The following is an 18469-nucleotide window of genomic DNA, read 5'->3' as shown; positions in this document are numbered from 1 at the left end:
TTAGCTGCAAACGAAAAAGTAACCAATCCGATACCGTTTGTAATAAAACACTCTGCGAATGGCAACCTTAAGCACATAGACAGAGAGTCTATGTCGTATCTAGGGTATCTACCTCAGGATATCATAGACAAGGACATGTTTGAGTTCTACCATCCGGCCGACTTGGTGTATCTTCTACAAGTATATGAAACCTTGGTCAAAGAGGGGAGCTATGATCGATGCAAGCCGTATAGGTGAGTAATAATAATATAGATACCGAGAGAACCATCTTTTCATAGAAAATAAATACGTGTTGCACTCGGGGACTGCCGCAGTACATTTATGGCAACTATGGCTACGGCAACGCCGCACTGCTGTGCCGGTCAAAGTGGGGGTGTTAGGTCTTTTCGTTACGGAATTCTTGATTCAGTCGCGCGACTGCCGCACTACTCGCGACTTAATGTGAAGAATGGAATTTTCGTTATTTTTAAATAAAATAATTTGTAGCAAGGAATTACTTAGTTCATTATCAGTCTACATATTTAATTTGTTTCCAGAATGTTAGCGCAAAATGGAAACTATATAAAACTAGAAACTGAGTGGATGTCATACATTAATCCCTGGTCTAGAAAACTGGAATACATCATTGGTAAACACTATGTTGTAGAGGTAAGCTTAATTTTTTTAGAATTACTGTAAATACACTGTGCCTGTCTTGTAATGTAATACATCATTACAAGTAGCTTAATATTTTTATTCCACAAGACATCAACAAAATTTACATTCTATCAAAGAAAATAATATTGATAGGCATATGGCGGACTTTGTTATTTGGTCTGAGTTCAACAAGACTCAAGTTCAGTTGACAGATTACAACTAAAGGTGCCTCTAATTGTAGAGGCACCTTTAGTTGGACCATTGATTAATTTTTTTCTCACTTTTTTTGGTAAAAAAGTGGGCCCCGTGCGAGTTTCTTATGCCGGTTCTTCTCGCCGGGTTAGTTCCCGAACCGGTGGTAGGCATCATGTAGGACTTTCTGAAAACATTTATTTTAAATTTATTCAGAAATAAAACAATGTTGATTTTGATTTGATTTTGATTGGGTCTACTAGTCACTACACCATTGTGTAGACGGTGTAATGGTGTATGATGGCGGCGTGGCCTGCAGTGGAACATCGTGGGCCATTGTGTACTGGCCACTTAACTTACTTGACATACCCGGCCAACTCTGGCCTGCCATTTGCCTGTGAATATATTTTTTGATGCACTTAAAACATTTTAGGGCCCAACGAATCCCAACGTGTTTGATTCGCCAGAGGAAGAAACATCTGCCAAATTGAATGAAAAAGAAAGAGCTAAAATACAACAAGTGACCAACACCATTAAGAAACTATTGAATGAAGTAAGTAATTAATTATTATTTATTATTATTAAGTATCTTATATCTTTAAACGAGCAATTCTTGTACAAGTATATATATATATATATATATATATATATATATATATATATATATATATATATATATATATATATATATATATATAATTGGAATCTCGGAATCGGCTCCAACGATTTTTTAGAAAATGTCATTTAATTCAATTCGTGTTTTATCGAATACCGAGCAAAGCTCGGTCAAATAGCTAGTATTATCAATTAAATGTCTAGTACATCAAAAATGTATGTAAAATATTGGTTTATCGCGGATAGGACATACGATAGTCTTTGTTCTGAAACATACTTTTGTTCAGAACAAGAACTATCCTATTTTCAATCCTGATTCCTGGGACATGTGCTAAAATTCATTATGATTGATTGTTTTCACATGCAGGCTTAACAAATATCCCTCCATTCACATTTATATTCAAATAGTCAGGAAATTTTAAGGTGGCACCAGCGGTCATTGATCTTTCTAGACTAGAAGCTACGTGAAAAATACTCGCACTGCATTCTGTTAGCTTAATTCTTGTAAAGAAACTGGAAACATACTATTATATTTTCATCGGAAAACGTCATGGTTACCTATGATAATTAATCATCTTCAACTATTTATGAGTTTGAAGTGATATAATTTATACTTACAGTGTTCACACCGTGTATGCAAAATATGATATCATCATATCATTGTCAATCGCGGTCTGTATAGTAAATGACTAGTTTTTTGACTGGGAGTTAATGACCGCTACATGCCGAATTCCGCGATTTCAGATTTGAGAATAGCGAGGAGGCGTAAAAGTATTGATTAAAGATTTTCATATTATGTATTTCTCACGATGTGTTTATTTTCTAGGTGTTATCAAAACCAACGAAATTGGCCAAACAGCAGATGACTAAAAGATGTCAGGAAATCGCTGCCTTTATGGAGTCTTTCATAGACAAAACCAACGCTATGCCGTTTAAAGATAACAAATGTGTAAGTAATGATATTTCATTACATTCAAACTACATTTAGCTTATTTGGCTGTAGTTTATCTATTCAACATAATATTTATTGGTTGGTTAAGAAAAGCTATAGGTCAATGGGTTAATTCTCTCTTTGCGGCGACCGGACTTGTTACTTTTTATTTTATTTTAAATTATTAATTTAAGTAATACAGTTACAACTTTGCTACATTGTTTCTTACTACCATTTAATTAACGTTAAAGTTAAACAGCATTCTGATAACAATAATTACTTAATAATAAATATTTCAGAAAACTGACTCAATCAAACTCGGAGGTATATTATCACACTGCACCGACAGCAAGTCGAGCACAAACACATCTATTAGCTACGATCGACTCAACTACGATGAGACTCTGCAGAGGTAAGTTTTATTACAGTTTTTTGTCATTCCATATGGTCGCTTTGCATTTGTGTATTAATCTACGTATTAACCCACAAAAGAATTGTGTTGAGCTATGAATGCAGTCTTGTTCTAAATAATCTATAGGACACTAGACGTTCCGCGCGGCTTCGCCCGCGTAATTTAGATATTTCACAGACAAATTAGTCCACAAAATATAGCCTATGATCCTTAACGTGGTCTACTTCTTATCTGTGCCAAAATACAGAAAAATTCCTCCAGTAGTTAGTGAGATAAGCCCTTTCAAATTAATTTCCCCGTTTTTTCCCAATTTTCCTCTATTTCGTCGCTCTTATTAGTCTTAGCGTGATAAAATATAGCCTATGCCTTCCTCGATAAATGGGCTATCTAACACTGAAATAATTTTTATAATCGGACTAGTAGTTCCTGAGATTAGTGCGTTCAAACAAACAAACTCTTCCGCTTTATAATATTAGTATAGATGATTGTATTTATAACTCAATACGTAATTTTTGTGAGTTGATCGTCCTATAATAACTATTAAGAGTCAGTTACCATACAACCTGACGAGGCCAGTGATGCATTTTAGGGCTCCCACACAAAAGTGCGAATTCGCATCGCATCGTAATGTCATTTTATTATGAATTTTGCCGCGACACAATCTTATATATAAAAATGGATTTTCAAATGTGTTAGTCGCGCTAAAACTCAAAATCTGTGAAAGGTGTTTAAGTTCGCGGAGTAAATATTACGAGAGTTTTGACAGAAATACCCTAGAGTTACACAATTCCACTTGGTGGCTGGTGGTAGGCAGAATAAGTGTCAGATAATTATTGTTATATTGACAGTTTTTAGCGCGCTTTTATGAGCTTGGACTGTAATCTGTATGTAGATATGTAACGGAATGTTTGAGCACTATTTTTACCTATCTCCAGCAGACTAATTAATTCGAAACTTTGCATACGTAATAAGAGCCAATGACAATGCGATAACTTGTTAAAATAAAATAAAAAATTAGAAAAAAACGTGTTTTTTTTTTAGTTTTTTTAAAACTTTTATAGTACTAATGAAAACGCTAGTCCACCAAGCAGCGCTTTAGTTCTGTGTACATCTTCTTGTATAGTAATATTAGTAAGTAAATTTTCAGTTTTGGGTTCATTTAAAATACATCCCCATCGCCTTGTCACGTTGCAATGTAAACGTGCACGTCCACCGGATCGGAATCGGAGCGTACGAAGCGGACGAATTTGTTGCTTTGTATTGATTTCTATGGTACTGCGTGCACTGGGACGTCTTTTCTGCGCCTGACAAATTATAAATTATGACACTCCGTCCGCACCGTACGCAACGGTTCCGGTGGACGCGTAGCTTAAACTGACAAGGAACATACTCCGTGCATCAGCCTTCTTTACCTTTTTTATTGCCAACAGATACTTCGATAGCCATGAGACATGCATCATCAATAGTTATACCACCGATTACGCGTTCCAGCCGCAACCGTCCACTTCCAAGGCGTAAGTCATCACCGTTATCAAAAATCACCTTGTATCACATCATAGTAAATTTTACAAGCCATTTTTTTTTAAATATTATATAAATTAGTACATTTGTTACCTTCAAAAATCTATTTGATAGAGAGCCAAGGCTTGCTTTAAGTAGTCCTATCTCTAGTGAAAAGGTTTAATTAATTATCTTAATTTTTAAAAATTCTATTACAGGACAAATTATTTAAGCCGTTACAATGATCTTTGCTGACCATTATCGATGCTTATTAATAACTGTATCTATATTCTATATCACGAAACTTGGTGACCAAAAACATTTTTATCGTGTCATTTTACCATCTTTAAACAAATACGTTATTTTAGAGTCCCACCCACTACAAACGCGAAAGTATCGCCTATACCGTCTGAGCAGACGACGACATCTACAAGCTCAAGCCCCAACTCAACTGTATTACAAAACAAAACTGTTTGGCTAACAGAATCGTTGCTAAACAAGTGAGTGAATTATTATTCTATTGCATGCGTGTTCCCACATTTTCCCTTAAAACCCAGTACAATATTTGTTTATAAAAACTCCGGAAGGTGAATTTTTGTCCATTAAACCCCCAACAAGGTTTTATAGTCAAAATATTAACCTTAAGGGTAATATTTTGACTATAAAACCCCAAAAAAAGTAAGGCCCTTACCAATAAAAATGTCCTGAGAATGATTTTTCTTTTTTAACCGACTTCAAGGTTGATAACCTACTTTTTTTGAAATCGACCCGCATGTATGTAATATTTCCAGAACTGCCCAGTTTATATATGTATGTATGTCTGTAATAATCTGTATAAGTATGTATGTTTGTATGTTTGTGTTCGCATATCTATATATACTAGTCTAATTTACGTGATCCTTTTTTGTTGTACTAGGTTTTTTTTGTTCAACTTAGGGGATAATGCAAGTTTCATCAAAACCGATCAGTAGTTTTTGAGATAGGCAATTTTAATTCCTCATTACTTACAATTTTGAAGACGTTTTTATGTTTTTAAAATACTACTAAGTATCTGTCAATTAATTTTTGTAAAGTAGGATTAAGACAAAACATTGTATAACTTTAACTTGGTGTCGATGTTTTTATTAGTAAGGAGTTAGCATTTTAATCTCAGAAGGACTGATTATCGCTTCATAATCTTACTATTATTAAAGTAAATCTTACATTCAAAATATTGAAAAAAAAACAGCACAAGCTAAATATATTAGCATGTATAACCTATAAGATATGGTAAGTATTAACATAATAATAATTTCAAGGCATAACGAAAAAATGGAAAAGAAATTGGTTAAAACGCACTACAAGAATAAATCTTTGATGAAAGGAGAAAGGGGAAAGTCGAAAGAGATAAAAATTACCAAACAGAAGAACAACGAAATTTTGGACCGGTGCAACAAGTCCTACCAGCCCACAGCAGGCGACCATTTGGCTCATGTAAGTCCACCATAATATTATCATACTGTTCTATTAATTTCTATACAGGCTGTAACAAAACTAAGTGTAACTTTAAGCCACTTTAGGGTGTGAATGAGCCCCGGATATAGAGTTCACTATAAAAATAGGAGCGCTGAAAGAGCATTTTTTTCACTTGTATGACAAAACTCGTAACGCTGAGGCGCTTGGCCATACAAATAACAAAGAAGGAACACATACACATTACACGCCCTGAAGTATTAGTTAGTTTTGGTTACACCCTCTATATTTAAGGGTCCAAATTGGCAAAAGATGTGGGTCTTTCTCATTCCATCCCATTTAAAAGATTGCAGACCCCTGTGTAAATTTTAGCATAGTAGTATAGGGTTCCCTAGAACATTTTTTTGACTTGATTACTACCAAGCTAATTTTTCTTGAGTAGCTTTATTTTGACTAACCAGCAGATTTTTTTTTATTGATAGGTTTTCTCTTATATATAAAATTCTCGTGACACTCGTTATTTAGTCACTTCAATAAAAGAATATGGGCGAAATACTTTATATGGCAATACAACATTTGCCGGGACAGCTAGTTATTTATATAATTTAACAGTAACATTGTCCTACAAATAGAACAAACCATATTTTAGGAATTAGGACCATCAAATCGAAATATATCTCTGTTAGCTACCAGTTAAGTACCACTTTCGAGAATTTTCGCAAAGGAAAAACGAGAAATTAGCTTGATAGTAATCTAGTCGAAAAAATGTTCTAGGGAACCTGTACTATAAAGAATTTTTAGCCAATGATGAAAAAAATTGCGAGTAGATAGGAGAAAACTGCCTTGCTTGTGTTTTTTAATTATTAATTAAATATTTTTCTAACCGAGGAAAATGAAGTGAGGATTTTGGAAGAAAATTAACAGACGTGTTTAGTTTAATAATAAAGCGCTAAAATTCTAAATTCGGGACAGTAATAAATACATAATTTATTATATGATATTTTCATAGCTTTTTTCTTTACCTGGTTATTTTAAACGCAAACAAACCTTTCTTCTTGAAACGTGAGGCTGAAACGTGAACACCAGAACAAATGAAATGTGTTTCTTTACAAATTAATCAGAACTTTGAACACGATGCAAATTCGTGTTACGAAAGTCCTCGGTTTCGTTTAAAGGAGAATGGCCAAAGTGGTGCCAAAATACACATACTATTTATTATTTCATCAATAAAATTAAAGTCTTTTTGAACTTTTTATCCTAATTGAATGTCATAAAAGTGTGCAATATAAAAATGTTAAATAAGTATTAAATTACAATTATTTACTTTCTTTTACTCTTTCGCAACCCTCTCCACCGCTTGATTTGCAATTCGTAATATCTTTTAATCTTAAAGGTTGAATACTTGGATTTAAGTTGAAATTATACTTTTAGAACATTCTCCTACTCTTTTTAAAAAAAATAAACATAAATTACTATATTTTTTTTTCTTTGTTCCAATTTAGTGATTATTGAACAATGATGCCCTACAGCATAACCGACACACAGAAATTACGTAATATAACACCGCCTAATTATTTTTAAGAGTATTGAAGTATTTTGTATGATTACAGTTGAATGGTTTAAAGCGTCCTACGGACTCTATGAGCTGTCCCATTCCATGCAAAACTCGCTGCACTGTTGTTAACGGGGATCGAACAAAATCGGTTGCAATGGTGCCTGTTTTCCCTAATGCTGCTATTGGTAAGTGTTAAGCTGATCGTGCATTTGCCAGCACATTTTTATTCAATTTCATAATAATTGTACGTTTTTAGGGTTCCGTAACCAAAGGTTAAAAACGTCTGTCTGTATGTCTGTCTCCAGGCAGTATGTCAAGAATTACTAAAGCTAGACTTCTGAAATTTGCACAGATTATATATTTCTGTTGCCGCTATAACAACAAATACTGAAAATAAAATAAACTAAAAATTTAAGGGGAATACGATAAAAACACATTTTTTGTCTACTAATGCTCTATAGCGGTTCGGAAGCCTTCGTGCGCGAGTCCGACTCGCAATTGGCGACTTTTATTTTGAGCTGTAGATATAAATGTATTTGTATTTTCAGCACCCCATGTGCCTATTTACTACACACCACTGCAGCCCCAAGCGATACCAGTATTGGAGAACTACCCTCCCAATCCGTTCGCCAGCACCATATTACCAATACCAACCACGCAAGCAGGTTTGTCGACGGGAACCCTTTACCGGTCCTTACTAACGTACAGGTCTTTCTAGATGAAAGAACTAGAATCCTATGATAATACCAAGAATAACTTTTTTATGGTTATTTAATATTTATGTATTCATGTAACTTTTTTGAACCAGCTCTCTAGTAGAATAAATCCTATAAAACAAGAGCTAATAAGTTACATACTCGAAATAATTACATTCAACAGGTGAAACAGGTTTGTTGTATGGTAGCCTAAAGTATCCATACTTCCATACTAGTTCACAGTTCACACTGTTTACTATAATATTATCAATGCGAAAGTGTGTCTGTCTATCTGTTACTTCTTCATGCCCAAACCGCTGATCCGATTTCGATTTTTGGTTTGGAGATACTTTGAGCCCTGTACGGTTCCCGCGCGATAAACGAATTCTGGCGCAACGGAGAAGCGGGCGTCAGTTTATTATATTCCTAAAATATTTAAGATCTGCTGTAACAGACTCAGTAAGCTCCCAAAAAATAAGGGAAAGTTATTCATAAAAATTGATTTGAAAATATTTCCTCTTTCAGTGCCTTACATGACGTATAGTATACCATACCCGTATGCTCCTATAAACCAGCTCCCTTATACGTTAGAACAGAGTTGTATGAAGCAACTCATGAGCCAACAAGGGAAGTCCAGTTGCAGCAATGGTGAAGTAAGTATTATTAAGTTTTTTTTTTTATTTAAATTTTATATAATAATTATTTAATAATATCATAATAATAGCAAATGGCAAAGCAAAATCACGTAGCATGCTATGTCATGAAAATTAGCACCTTAATGAAATTAATAGAAAAAAGATTTATTTCCATTAATCTACATTTTAAGGCTTTGCTTTTCAAGCATCGAAAGTCGGTGCGAGCGGAGGCTGTGTGATGTGTCACGTGCATGCATGCATCACGAGAAGAGAGAAATACTGAGATCGAATCAAATGAACTTTGCGAAGTGTTGCTTCAAAAACAAAACATACACTCAGAACAAGCACTTCTTTTTTAACAATATTAGGTGGTTTCGTTGTAGTCGCTAGATGGCGTCAGTGTAGTATTCTCTTGATCATACCTAAAATAAATTTGCAATTTTTTTTCGTATTATCGTTTTAAGACATGGTATTCTGAATAATGAATACAGAGTGGCTAGTTTTATTCAAGTGTGCTTCAAAGAAATCAACCACTTGTAATTCTAAAAACTCAAGTTGAAATGAAATGCTGTATTTTTATTAGGAAATTATTGGATCAATAATAACTAGTTAATGTTGAGATATTATTACTCAATTTTCTATTACGAATAGACGTCATAAAGCCAAAATTAAGGCCTTTGCATCCTATGTGGATGATGACAGTATTTTCAGAGCGAATTTCAGTATTTTCTCCTTACGAGCGTCCGAATCATGTCCGAATTATGATATATCATCGAGGAAATTGATTCCTAGGCAGTTGACAGACCAAAGTCATTTGTTCGATCATGTCAATTCAATGTTAATTGTGACCTGTCGGCTGGGATCTGATGTAAGGCGACAAGACCGTGCACATTGTTAAGTCGTATCCATCAGCCGCGACTTATAGATGCGTCCGATAATTTACTTAGTACTTGAAATCTGAAAATGTCTCATTTTTATACGCCTCCACCATGGATCGAAAATGCACCCTCTCGAGTGCGAACTAAAGGTCTACCCACTAGGCCACGGACGCTCTCTTCATTGGCTAAATACATCAATATACTATGATAAACTTAATATGATATACGCTTCCATCTAAGTACTATGTTTTTATCTTTTCAGAGCACCGACACAAACCAATTCGGCGAGAAGAAAGAAAACAGCGAGGGTACGATATTCAATACGGACGAGGACTTGAGTTTCTCTTCATTGTATTCCTCGTTCTTTAAGACTGAATCCAAAAGCGCTGAGGAGTCAGAACCGAAATCGGGAAATAAGGATGACGGCAAAGTAAGTCTGACCGCCAGATAGAGAGAGTAAAGAGAGAATAAAGATCATCAAGTAAGCGAGTGAAAGATACAATCTTGTATCCTTCGCTCGCTCACATGGTGATCCTATTTTTATTTCTGTACGAAAGACTAGGATAGACTAGAATATGAGTGACTCTGCGTGTGAGTGATAATCAATCAAGTATATCCCACAACCTGAACATTTTGTGGTACAATTTAGGGAAAAACTATCACGCCTATTGATTTTTACTTAAACATAGTACAGTACTCTAAAATTAATAATGCGCATGGAATCTTCGCTTATTGTCTTAATCACGAAAACACCCGAATCTATGAAACGTAAGAGCCCCAAACAATGCACTTGCATTTTGCACCTTGTTCAAAGGAAATAGAAGTAAATATAATATAGCCGGTGGCTGTCCGCTGTCGCCGGTTCGTCAATAAGTGCTACAACTCACCGGGAAGCCGTCGTGGCGTTACCATGGTAACGGTCCAAGCAACGTCAGACGCCTCTACGTCGCTGCAAAGCGCTGTTTTTCTTAAAGTTAAGATTTAAATACAGCGCTTTGCAGCGACGTTTTCCGACGCTCAGGAAATACGACCGTTGTTGAAAAAAATTACGAAAATTTCTATGCGCATTATCACTTTGGTTGTTGTGTGTTATCATCATGTCAGTTAAGATTTTTTATATCATGTAACTAGATGTGCTATCATCAGTCAGTCAAGGTGGCTTGTCTAATTAGAAATGACGCGCCCAATCACTTCAAAATTTGATATAAATGAAACGTTTTGTACTATGAATATGAGGGAGGGGCGCGTCATTTTAAGTTAGACAAGCATATTGGAAACTAACGTAAAATAATACTATTTATATTTTGTATTGAATATTATGCTTTCAAAGTTCAGAGGATTATTCAATATACGATTGTCCAGTTGTATAGCGGCAGAATGTATTGTTTCCTTAACTCTCATAATATAATTTCATAATACTCTCCACAGTTCTGGCAAAGAAGACTTTTGATGGACGACGTGAGTAGCAATGCCAGTTGCGAACCGCTCCGGTCGCAGAACGTAACGAGAAGGAAAAAGGAACCCCCGTGGATGGAAAGAGTGGGTATTGTTTTATGTTCTAGAATCTAGACTCTAAAGTTTCCATTGTTTTTAGCTTGATTAAAGGTCTACTATGAATGTACTATCAGAGAATTTGATTCCTAGGCAGATGGGGGACCTACATAGTTTGGTCGCGTTACGTCACACATTAATATTGAATCGACATGATCCGACCAAATGACGTTGGTCTAGGAATCAATTTCATCGATGCAGTGCCCTAAATAGCCTTTTTTGCGCCCTGTGCGAATGCGCCCTTGTTTTTTTTAGATAAGTATTAATTATTATGCTATGTATATTGTATAGGCCTGCTTTATTTCATTCAGGGTAGTAAAACAAAATATTATGGTGTTGACTGTTGGTAGACCAATTATTCTATTATTATACAAACATTTTGGAAAACATACTTTTTTTAAAGAACTGATATGGGCAAACAAGTAGGCGAGCCGTCTGATACCAAGTAGGCCTTTGTAGGTTCCCAGTGGGAACTTATCGGGAGCAAAGCGAAAAAATATTAGTCCTGCCTCGTCTGGCGATTTTTGCGCCCCCCAGAGTCTACGTCCTGTGCCTGGGCACCGGTGGCACCGCCCTATTTACTGCACTGCCTCGATGGTACTATCAGATAATTTGATTCATAGGCAGATGGCGGACCTACGTAACTTGGACGCGTTATGTCAACCCGACTAAATGAGGTACCTCCGCCAATGGGGATCCACACGCAAAACGAATAGCAGATGGCGCTAGTAGCGATCCGGCCATGTCAAACTTTGTTGTGATTTATCAGGAACAGGTTGTGTTGTTTTTTTGGTTATAGAAGCGTCCAACATCTTGTTTATCAAAATGTACTCATCATGGAAGCTAAGAGAACTCAAAGAAGAACTCAATAAACGCGGGGCAAAAGTAACTGGAAAGAAAGCTGATCTCGTAAAAAGGTAGGTTGTGTCGGTGGAATACACAAAACTAAGTTGTATTCAATGCTTCTAGTGTTTTTCTCGTTGTCTTGAAGTATTTATTACACTAATAAGGTCTGAATTTCTAAAATTGTTGAGCTTGAATATGTTTTTAATCCTAAATTGTTTCTTAATATTTTAGGTTAGAATTCTATGACCAGAATCTTCAGTGTGGCAATCAAAGCCCTCAAAGTCCTCAACATGGACAGAATATGGATGTTCCAGCTGCAGAAACATTTCGGGATATCAATAGCTCAGTTGTTCTGCCCAAAATCACGAAACAGCACATACAAAGCTACTTTGACAGGTTAGCTCTTACATTTTCTGAAAGTATTTTGTTTAAAAATGGGTAATCCTCAATTCTATTGAAATAAAAATACAGAATTATATTAAATCTGTGTTGTTTCTTACAGGTTCAATAAAAATATTGGTGATGCAATAAAACTGTATGAATCAAGGTACCTGTATGTTTTGAGGTCGAGTCAGCAAGGACAAGATACATTTTTGAAAGGTATTTCAATTGTATTTATTTATGCTCATCACATTTAATATAATATATCACTTATCACACTGAAGCAGGCCATGTTGTAACAGCTCCCACATAAAACCAGTTAGCTCTCTCTGCACAAACTCTCCGATTCATCTTGAGCAATCTGGTGTTTGTATACTTTGTATGTATGAATGTTAATTAAGGCTTTATACAACAGCTAAAACACCTTCATTATAAATGAAAACAGTTTGGATATTGGTATCATACTTTCTTTTTTTATAGGTTTTTGCAAGGCATCTATGAAACAACTTCAATATGAAGTAAATATCAAAATTAGCCAAGAAGGGGTGCCAGAAGAGGCAAACTGTGAATGTGCAGCAGGTCAAGGCAATGAGGCTCACTGCAAACATATTGCTGTAGTTCTTCTGGGTGCAGAAAGTATGGCTCAACAGAAAATAATATTACTAAACGAAGTGTCAACTTCAAAATTACAAACATTCCACCAGCCGGCAAAGAAATATTATGCTACACCACTGAAAGCTTCAAGATTACCGTCAAAGCGAGATGTTAAAAAGACAGTATTTTCACCATACTTGAAAAAACATCCAGACTTTGACAAAGCAGCATATCAAAGCCGATTCCAAAGCCTGATTTTAAATTTTCCAGCTTTGATGCCCTTGAGGCAGGTATATCCACCAGCTAACCAACATGCCATAAGTGTTGATCATGACTACAGGGAGAAAAGTCCAATAAATGAGTTTTTAGAAACAATGTATTTAGAAAATGTCTCCGAAGAAAAAATTCTTGAAATTGAGACCAAGACCAGAGGCCAAAGTACCTGTAAAATGTGGCATGATCTTAGAAAAAGTCACATAACTGCAAGTATATTTCATACTGTGTGCCACTTAACAGATGAAACCAAACAGAAATATGCACAGCAAATATTATACAAAAAAAATATAAAGACAAAAGCAATGGCTCATGGATTAATAAATGAAAAAGTAGCATTAAAGAAATATATTGAGCTGTATGAACTGGACGTTATGGAATGTGGGTTATTTTTATCAAAAGAACGCCCTTATTTAGGTGCTTCCCCGGATGGTCTACTTGGATTGGATACAATTATAGAAGTAAAATGCCCATATGCTTCAAGATACAGCATGATTACTCCAGAAACTGTGCCTTATTTAAATTATAATGAAAATGGGCAACTATCTTTGAAAATAAAAAATATTTATTATTATCAGGTACAAGGGCTGTTATACGTGACAAAAAGAAAGTTTTGCAATTTCATTGTATTTACCTTTAAAGATATGAAGGTAGTGTTTATAGACCGAGATGATACATTTATCCAGGAGATGCTACAAAAGCTTGATTTCTTCTATAATAGGTTTTTCAAACAAGCTCTTATTAATAAATATTTGTATAAAGACTATTATAGTATAATTAACCAAAATTGATATATTTTTGTTTTAACTAGGTATTTGTTTCTACATTATTATTTATTTTTACAAGTTAATTGTTAATAGGTAACCTTTTCTCTGTTAATTAGGTTTGTATACCTACACAATGTATTCTATCTCTTATATAGACAATCCGATAAACAAAAGGTTGACTGGAAGAGATTGCTTGTTAGCAATAAATTCGCCTTTTGTGCATCATCGAGATTCTAGAATATTCATTTTGTATTATATTGTTTCATTTTGTATTTTTTGGTGTGCAATAAAGTGTTTTTGTATTGTATATATATTGTACTTGACTTTACATAATATTATTATGTATCTGAACTGAACTGAAATATTGTTACAGTTCGACAAGGCTTTCAATGAACGTGGCGAGAAAAGGAACTAACACTGTTTTCATATAAAAATGTCAATTGACAGTTCTTTACCAGCAGCGCCCATTGACATTCATTTAAGCCTTGGTGCACTATATTATATGTTATAAATTGTAATTTTCCATCTTTTTAGTAAAAGATGGCTCCGTGCGAGTTTCTTACGCCGGTTCTTCTCGCTGGGTTAGTTCCCGAACTGGTGGTAGGCACCTTAGTATCAACGTTTGGAAATGTTTTTGTAAAAAAAATTACTCTGAATAAAGAATATTTTGATTTTGAACCATTAAAATTTTAAGTGCTAATTTAATGATGATTAGAATAAAAATGTAATAAAAAACATGAGTGCTTTGTACATTTTATTTTATTTCATTATATTTTCCCTAAAATTACAAGCCATTGCACAAACAAACAAAATTCTTGAGCCTAAAGGAGTGAAGTAAGGAGACAATTCAGATTTTAATATTTTGTATGTTTTCGCCAAACCTATAATTCTTTCTATATGCACCCTTTTACTGGCCAGATTTCGATCTTTTAATACCTGAACACCAGGAATTTGTGTACGTCCTTTCAGAAACATTGGTATGTTGATCGTTACATTTCTTGGTATCAAAAGATCCTGAACATTAAATCCCCTGTCTGCCATTATGGAATCACCACTTTCACATAACTTGTCAATGTTGCTTCTTTCCATTATTTGTCGGTCGCTCACAGAGCCTCCATAACAGTCTGAAACATATGAAATAAGACCTCCCGGTGTGGCCCCTATCATTGCCTTCAAAGTGTTTTTATGTTTGTAGCTACTGAATGTGGCTTGTTGAGATATTGGGTTTGATGGTTTCATGATAGGGATCTCTGTTGTGTCAATTATGACTCTTGTGTTTGGAAAATCTTTTTTAAATTGTTCTGGCATGTAGAATTTCACCAGATCTTTATTGGGCCAAATATTAATAGTTGACCATATTTCATACATGAAATTGACCCATGTAATAAATATATTACTCACATTAACACTGGATATACCAAATAAAAATGCTAACTCTACATCTGGCAAATTTCTTCGTAGCTTGATCATTGTGATCAGTAGTTGCTCCTGTGGAGAAACATTCATGACTCTGCTCTCCCGGTAGGTCAGATCATAACACATTGGGCACAATGTATCAAATAAAAGCATAAACTTATCATATGTCTCCATTCCAGTATAAAAGTGAATTATGTTATTATCATTACTGATGGCATTTAATGACAATATACCACAACTGTGAGCAGTTTGTGTAGACGCTTCATGCTTGTTTGATGATACAGTGTCATCTGGCTGACTTGATGTGGCTATTTCCACTTCATTGGCTGATGGAGGAACTTGACAACTGGATTCAGATGTACTTTCTTGTGCAACAGAATAATCAAGACGTCTTTTTCTTAATCTCTGCTCGTATCTAAGTGCTCTTGATGTGGGTGTTGTCAGTTTAGTCCAAGGAAAAACACTAGGCACAATGCCTTGTTTTAAAAAGCGATGCTGCTGTTGATACCCTGCAACACATAATAGGTAAGTAGGTACTTATTTTAGTTTATCACTGGGTGGTAAAGGTTAGATTTTTTTTGTTATTTTAAAGACGGTATGTCTTTATAAAAGGCTAAAGCTTACCTGTATATGCAGATTCTCCTACATAATCAGATTCTTTAAAATGATCTCTGCATATCCGTGAGTGTTTTGTGGCAACAAAGTTCTTCCGCCTTATCGCTATTTCCCATTGTTTTTTCAGGCCGGGGTTTTTGGGGAATAAGTGAACACCATTGTTATTACAACCTGGTACGGTACAAAGAGGCATATCTTTAGAAATGTAACGAAAATTTATCGATGACCATAAAAAACACAACAATTTGTACGAAAATGACAGTTCAGCTTGGCCGCATCGATGATGCGCCCTCTGCAGGGATAAACTGGCAGTGTGGATCCCCATTGCCTATGAATAAATTTCTTCTATGGTATATGCGTTGTAGTATTACAATGTGTTTGTCTGATACTTTAGAAAAGTTGAGTGACAGATGAGGACAAAAGATTCATGCGTGTAGATCTTTTTATTACAAGGAGGGTAAAAACCAAACTTAATGTGTCTGAGACTATCTCAGTCTAAAATTAAGAGATAGTTTTAGAAAAAAGTTCCTTTACATCGAAAAATAATGTGCGTACGAATACGCCTTTTTATTTTTTCTTTTAACTAAACATCATTGTGTTGTTTTTTTACAGGTATGTGTAACATCAGAACTCATTTATAAATATCAAATATTCAGCAAGACCATGGAAGAAGTGTTGTCAGGGGATAGAAAAAAGTTAGAAAAATTAGAACAGGTAAGTTTTGATTTTTATATTAAGTATAATATGATATATTATGTGATAATAATGGCTTCTACAGACTTCTCTTGGCTCCTAACTAAACTCTATATATCCGAAAATAAAATAACCGAAAAATCTACGGCTGCCCGTGGCCGCTCGTGGCCGATGGCGGCCGCGATTTCTCAAGCGATACTATGCATTACAAAAATGAAGATAAAGTTTAAAATCATATGACACTGAAAGTGCTCGCCTCGCCGCCGCGCCGCCGCCATTCCGGTGTAGCGCGGCCTTATAGGTAGCAAGGCAAAAATTAAAGAAGAGAAGGCGCAGTATTTTGATTTTTATTAAGGTTCCATACCGAAAGGGTAAAAACGGAACCATATTACTGAGACTTCGATATCTGTCCGTCTGTCCGTCTCCAGGCTGTATCACAAGAACCGCTATATCTAGACTTCTGAAATTTTCACAGATTGTGTATGTCTGTTGCGGATATAACAACAAATACTAAAAACTAAATAAATTAAATATTTATGTTACCCATACAACAAACGTGATTTTTTTTTGCTCGATATCAATAATGGCCAAAGATAGGCACTTGAAATGTTCACAAAATACTCAGTTGTAATTATACTTTAATATTTAATAATAAAATAAAAATTAACTAAATAATTAAGGGGGCATCCGTACAAAAAACACAATTTTGGGGCTATGTACGGAACCCTGCGTGTGCGAGTCCGACTCGCACTTGGCCGATTTAATCCGAAAACGTGAGGCGAAAAATAAGTGAGTTGGTAGGCAACACTATGGCCAATATTATTGTGTGTTATTGGTAGATATTGTACACATACGCCGATTGCTCCCTATGCAGTTTCGCCGAAAGATCTTAAAGCTATGCGCGGACAATCCATACAGCATACTAATATTTTAAATGCGAAAGTGTGTCTGCCTGTCTGTCTGTCCATCTGACTGTCTGTTACCTCTTCACGCTTAAACCGCTAGATCGATTTTGCTAAAATTTGGCATGGAGATACTTTGTGTACCGGAAAAGGACATGGGATACTTTTTATCCCGGAAAAATGTACGGTTCCGGCGAGATAAACTAATTTTGGCGCAACGGAGTTGCAGGCGTCATCTAGCAGTGATATATAATAACTTAACCTTTTGACATTTCTAATTTTTTAAATTTATATTACAATTTCAGCCGGCCCTAGTTAATGAGCAGCTCGGCCAGTTATACATCGACATGCAGCTCGAGGGTGTGGCTGCCAGGCTGACCCTGGAGGAGGGGATCACCAGCTCCGGGAGCTCGTCGGACGAGAACACCGCACATGCCTCCACGGTACTTATTCAGATTAGAAGCAGAAGATAGAAGCATACAGTCGTTGCGCCTGCCAAATCCTGTATGTGTTTTTAGTCAAATTTTCAGGGGTAGTAAACTATTTTATTTAATGATGGTTAGACGTATCAATAAATTAAAAATGCAGTATGGTGACAAATCTTATTATGTATAATTATGAATTATGAACTAAGACCTTTAATTAATTGATAAATGATATAAAAACTTTATTGTTTACCCCTGAAAATGTGACTAAAACACACAGGATTTGGCAGGCGCAACGACGATATGAAAAACTGTGAAGCTGGTCATCTTTTTTTTCTCCCCCCAACATAATCAGGGCTTGTTGTTTTCTTTTATTATGTCTTTTTATCTTGTTATTTTCTTTCTCTTTTTAAAGTTCTTTTTGATTCTTTCTTTTTATAATTTTTCCAGCTGGTCATCTTTACAACTGTGCACTCGGGGCCGGATCTACCATATGGCTATTTGG

At 35.3% G+C, this 18469-nt stretch overlaps 3 protein-coding genes across 4 annotated transcripts in view; 2 read left to right on the top strand and 1 right to left on the bottom strand.

The window, feature by feature from the left end:
• The window catches only part of LOC121739130 (period circadian protein), a 42723-nt gene that overhangs the window by 22510 nt on the left and 1744 nt on the right, over positions 1 to 18469 (top strand). Inside the window, exons 10-24 of the mRNA XM_042131467.1 lie at positions 5 to 233; positions 537 to 648; positions 1262 to 1381; positions 2270 to 2392; positions 2674 to 2786; positions 4217 to 4300; positions 4655 to 4786; positions 5585 to 5759; positions 7349 to 7478; positions 7842 to 7958; positions 8514 to 8641; positions 9764 to 9931; positions 10930 to 11040; positions 16557 to 16658; positions 17845 to 17982. Coding sequence (XP_041987401.1) covers positions 5 to 233; positions 537 to 648; positions 1262 to 1381; positions 2270 to 2392; positions 2674 to 2786; positions 4217 to 4300; positions 4655 to 4786; positions 5585 to 5759; positions 7349 to 7478; positions 7842 to 7958; positions 8514 to 8641; positions 9764 to 9931; positions 10930 to 11040; positions 16557 to 16658; positions 17845 to 17982 — 1982 coding nt within the window. The remainder of the gene's footprint in view (positions 1 to 4; positions 234 to 536; positions 649 to 1261; positions 1382 to 2269; positions 2393 to 2673; positions 2787 to 4216; positions 4301 to 4654; positions 4787 to 5584; positions 5760 to 7348; positions 7479 to 7841; positions 7959 to 8513; positions 8642 to 9763; positions 9932 to 10929; positions 11041 to 16556; positions 16659 to 17844; positions 17983 to 18469) is intronic.
• LOC121739136 lies at positions 11772 to 12850 on the top strand. Of its 2 annotated transcripts, XM_042131476.1 has the most exons (4): positions 11772 to 11969; positions 12130 to 12294; positions 12401 to 12445; positions 12760 to 12850. In XM_042131476.1, exons 1-4 carry the CDS (start codon positions 11878 to 11880, stop codon positions 12794 to 12796), a joined length of 339 nt encoding a protein of 112 aa, XP_041987410.1. In that variant the 5' UTR covers positions 11772 to 11877; the 3' UTR covers positions 12797 to 12850. The 2 variants fall into 2 exon arrangements, with proteins under 2 accessions (XP_041987410.1, XP_041987409.1); XM_042131475.1 differs by having other exon boundaries at positions 12401 to 12777.
• LOC121739133 (THAP domain-containing protein 1-like) lies at positions 14655 to 16199 on the bottom strand. Its single transcript, XM_042131470.1, has 3 exons — positions 15954 to 16199; positions 15315 to 15838; positions 14655 to 15037 (listed from the first exon to the last, which is right to left on the bottom strand). Exons 1-3 carry the CDS (start codon positions 16135 to 16137, stop codon positions 15017 to 15019), a joined length of 729 nt encoding a protein of 242 aa, XP_041987404.1. The 5' UTR covers positions 16138 to 16199; the 3' UTR covers positions 14655 to 15016.

This window comes from Aricia agestis, chromosome Z (genome assembly GCF_905147365.1).
Source record: "Aricia agestis chromosome Z, ilAriAges1.1, whole genome shotgun sequence".
Taxonomy (NCBI): domain Eukaryota; kingdom Metazoa; phylum Arthropoda; class Insecta; order Lepidoptera; family Lycaenidae; genus Aricia; species Aricia agestis.
The sequence above is the reverse complement of the archived record's forward strand: the minus strand, read 5'-3'. Positions and strand labels throughout refer to the sequence as shown.

Bases quoted from the DNA above. Each gene is read 5' to 3' on its own strand.
- LOC121739136 (XM_042131475.1), top strand. From the start codon at position 11,878: ATGTACTCATCATGGAAGCTAAGAGAACTCAAAGAAGAACTCAATAAA. The intron at 11,970-12,129 runs GTAGGTTGTGTC...TTAATATTTTAG, and splicing joins AAAGCTGATCTCGTAAAAAG to GTTAGAATTCTATGACCAGA. The intron at 12,295-12,400 runs GTTAGCTCTTAC...TGTTTCTTACAG, and splicing joins ATACAAAGCTACTTTGACAG to GTTCAATAAAAATATTGGTG.
- LOC121739133 (XM_042131470.1), bottom strand. From the start codon at position 16,137: ATGCCTCTTTGTACCGTACCAGGTTGTAATAACAATGGTGTTCACTTA. The intron at 15,839-15,953 runs GTAAGCTTTAGC...TATGTGTTGCAG, and splicing joins AGGAGAATCTGCATATACAG to GGTATCAACAGCAGCATCGC. The intron at 15,038-15,314 runs GTGAGTAATATA...CATATGTTTCAG, and splicing joins TTGGTATATCCAGTGTTAAT to ACTGTTATGGAGGCTCTGTG.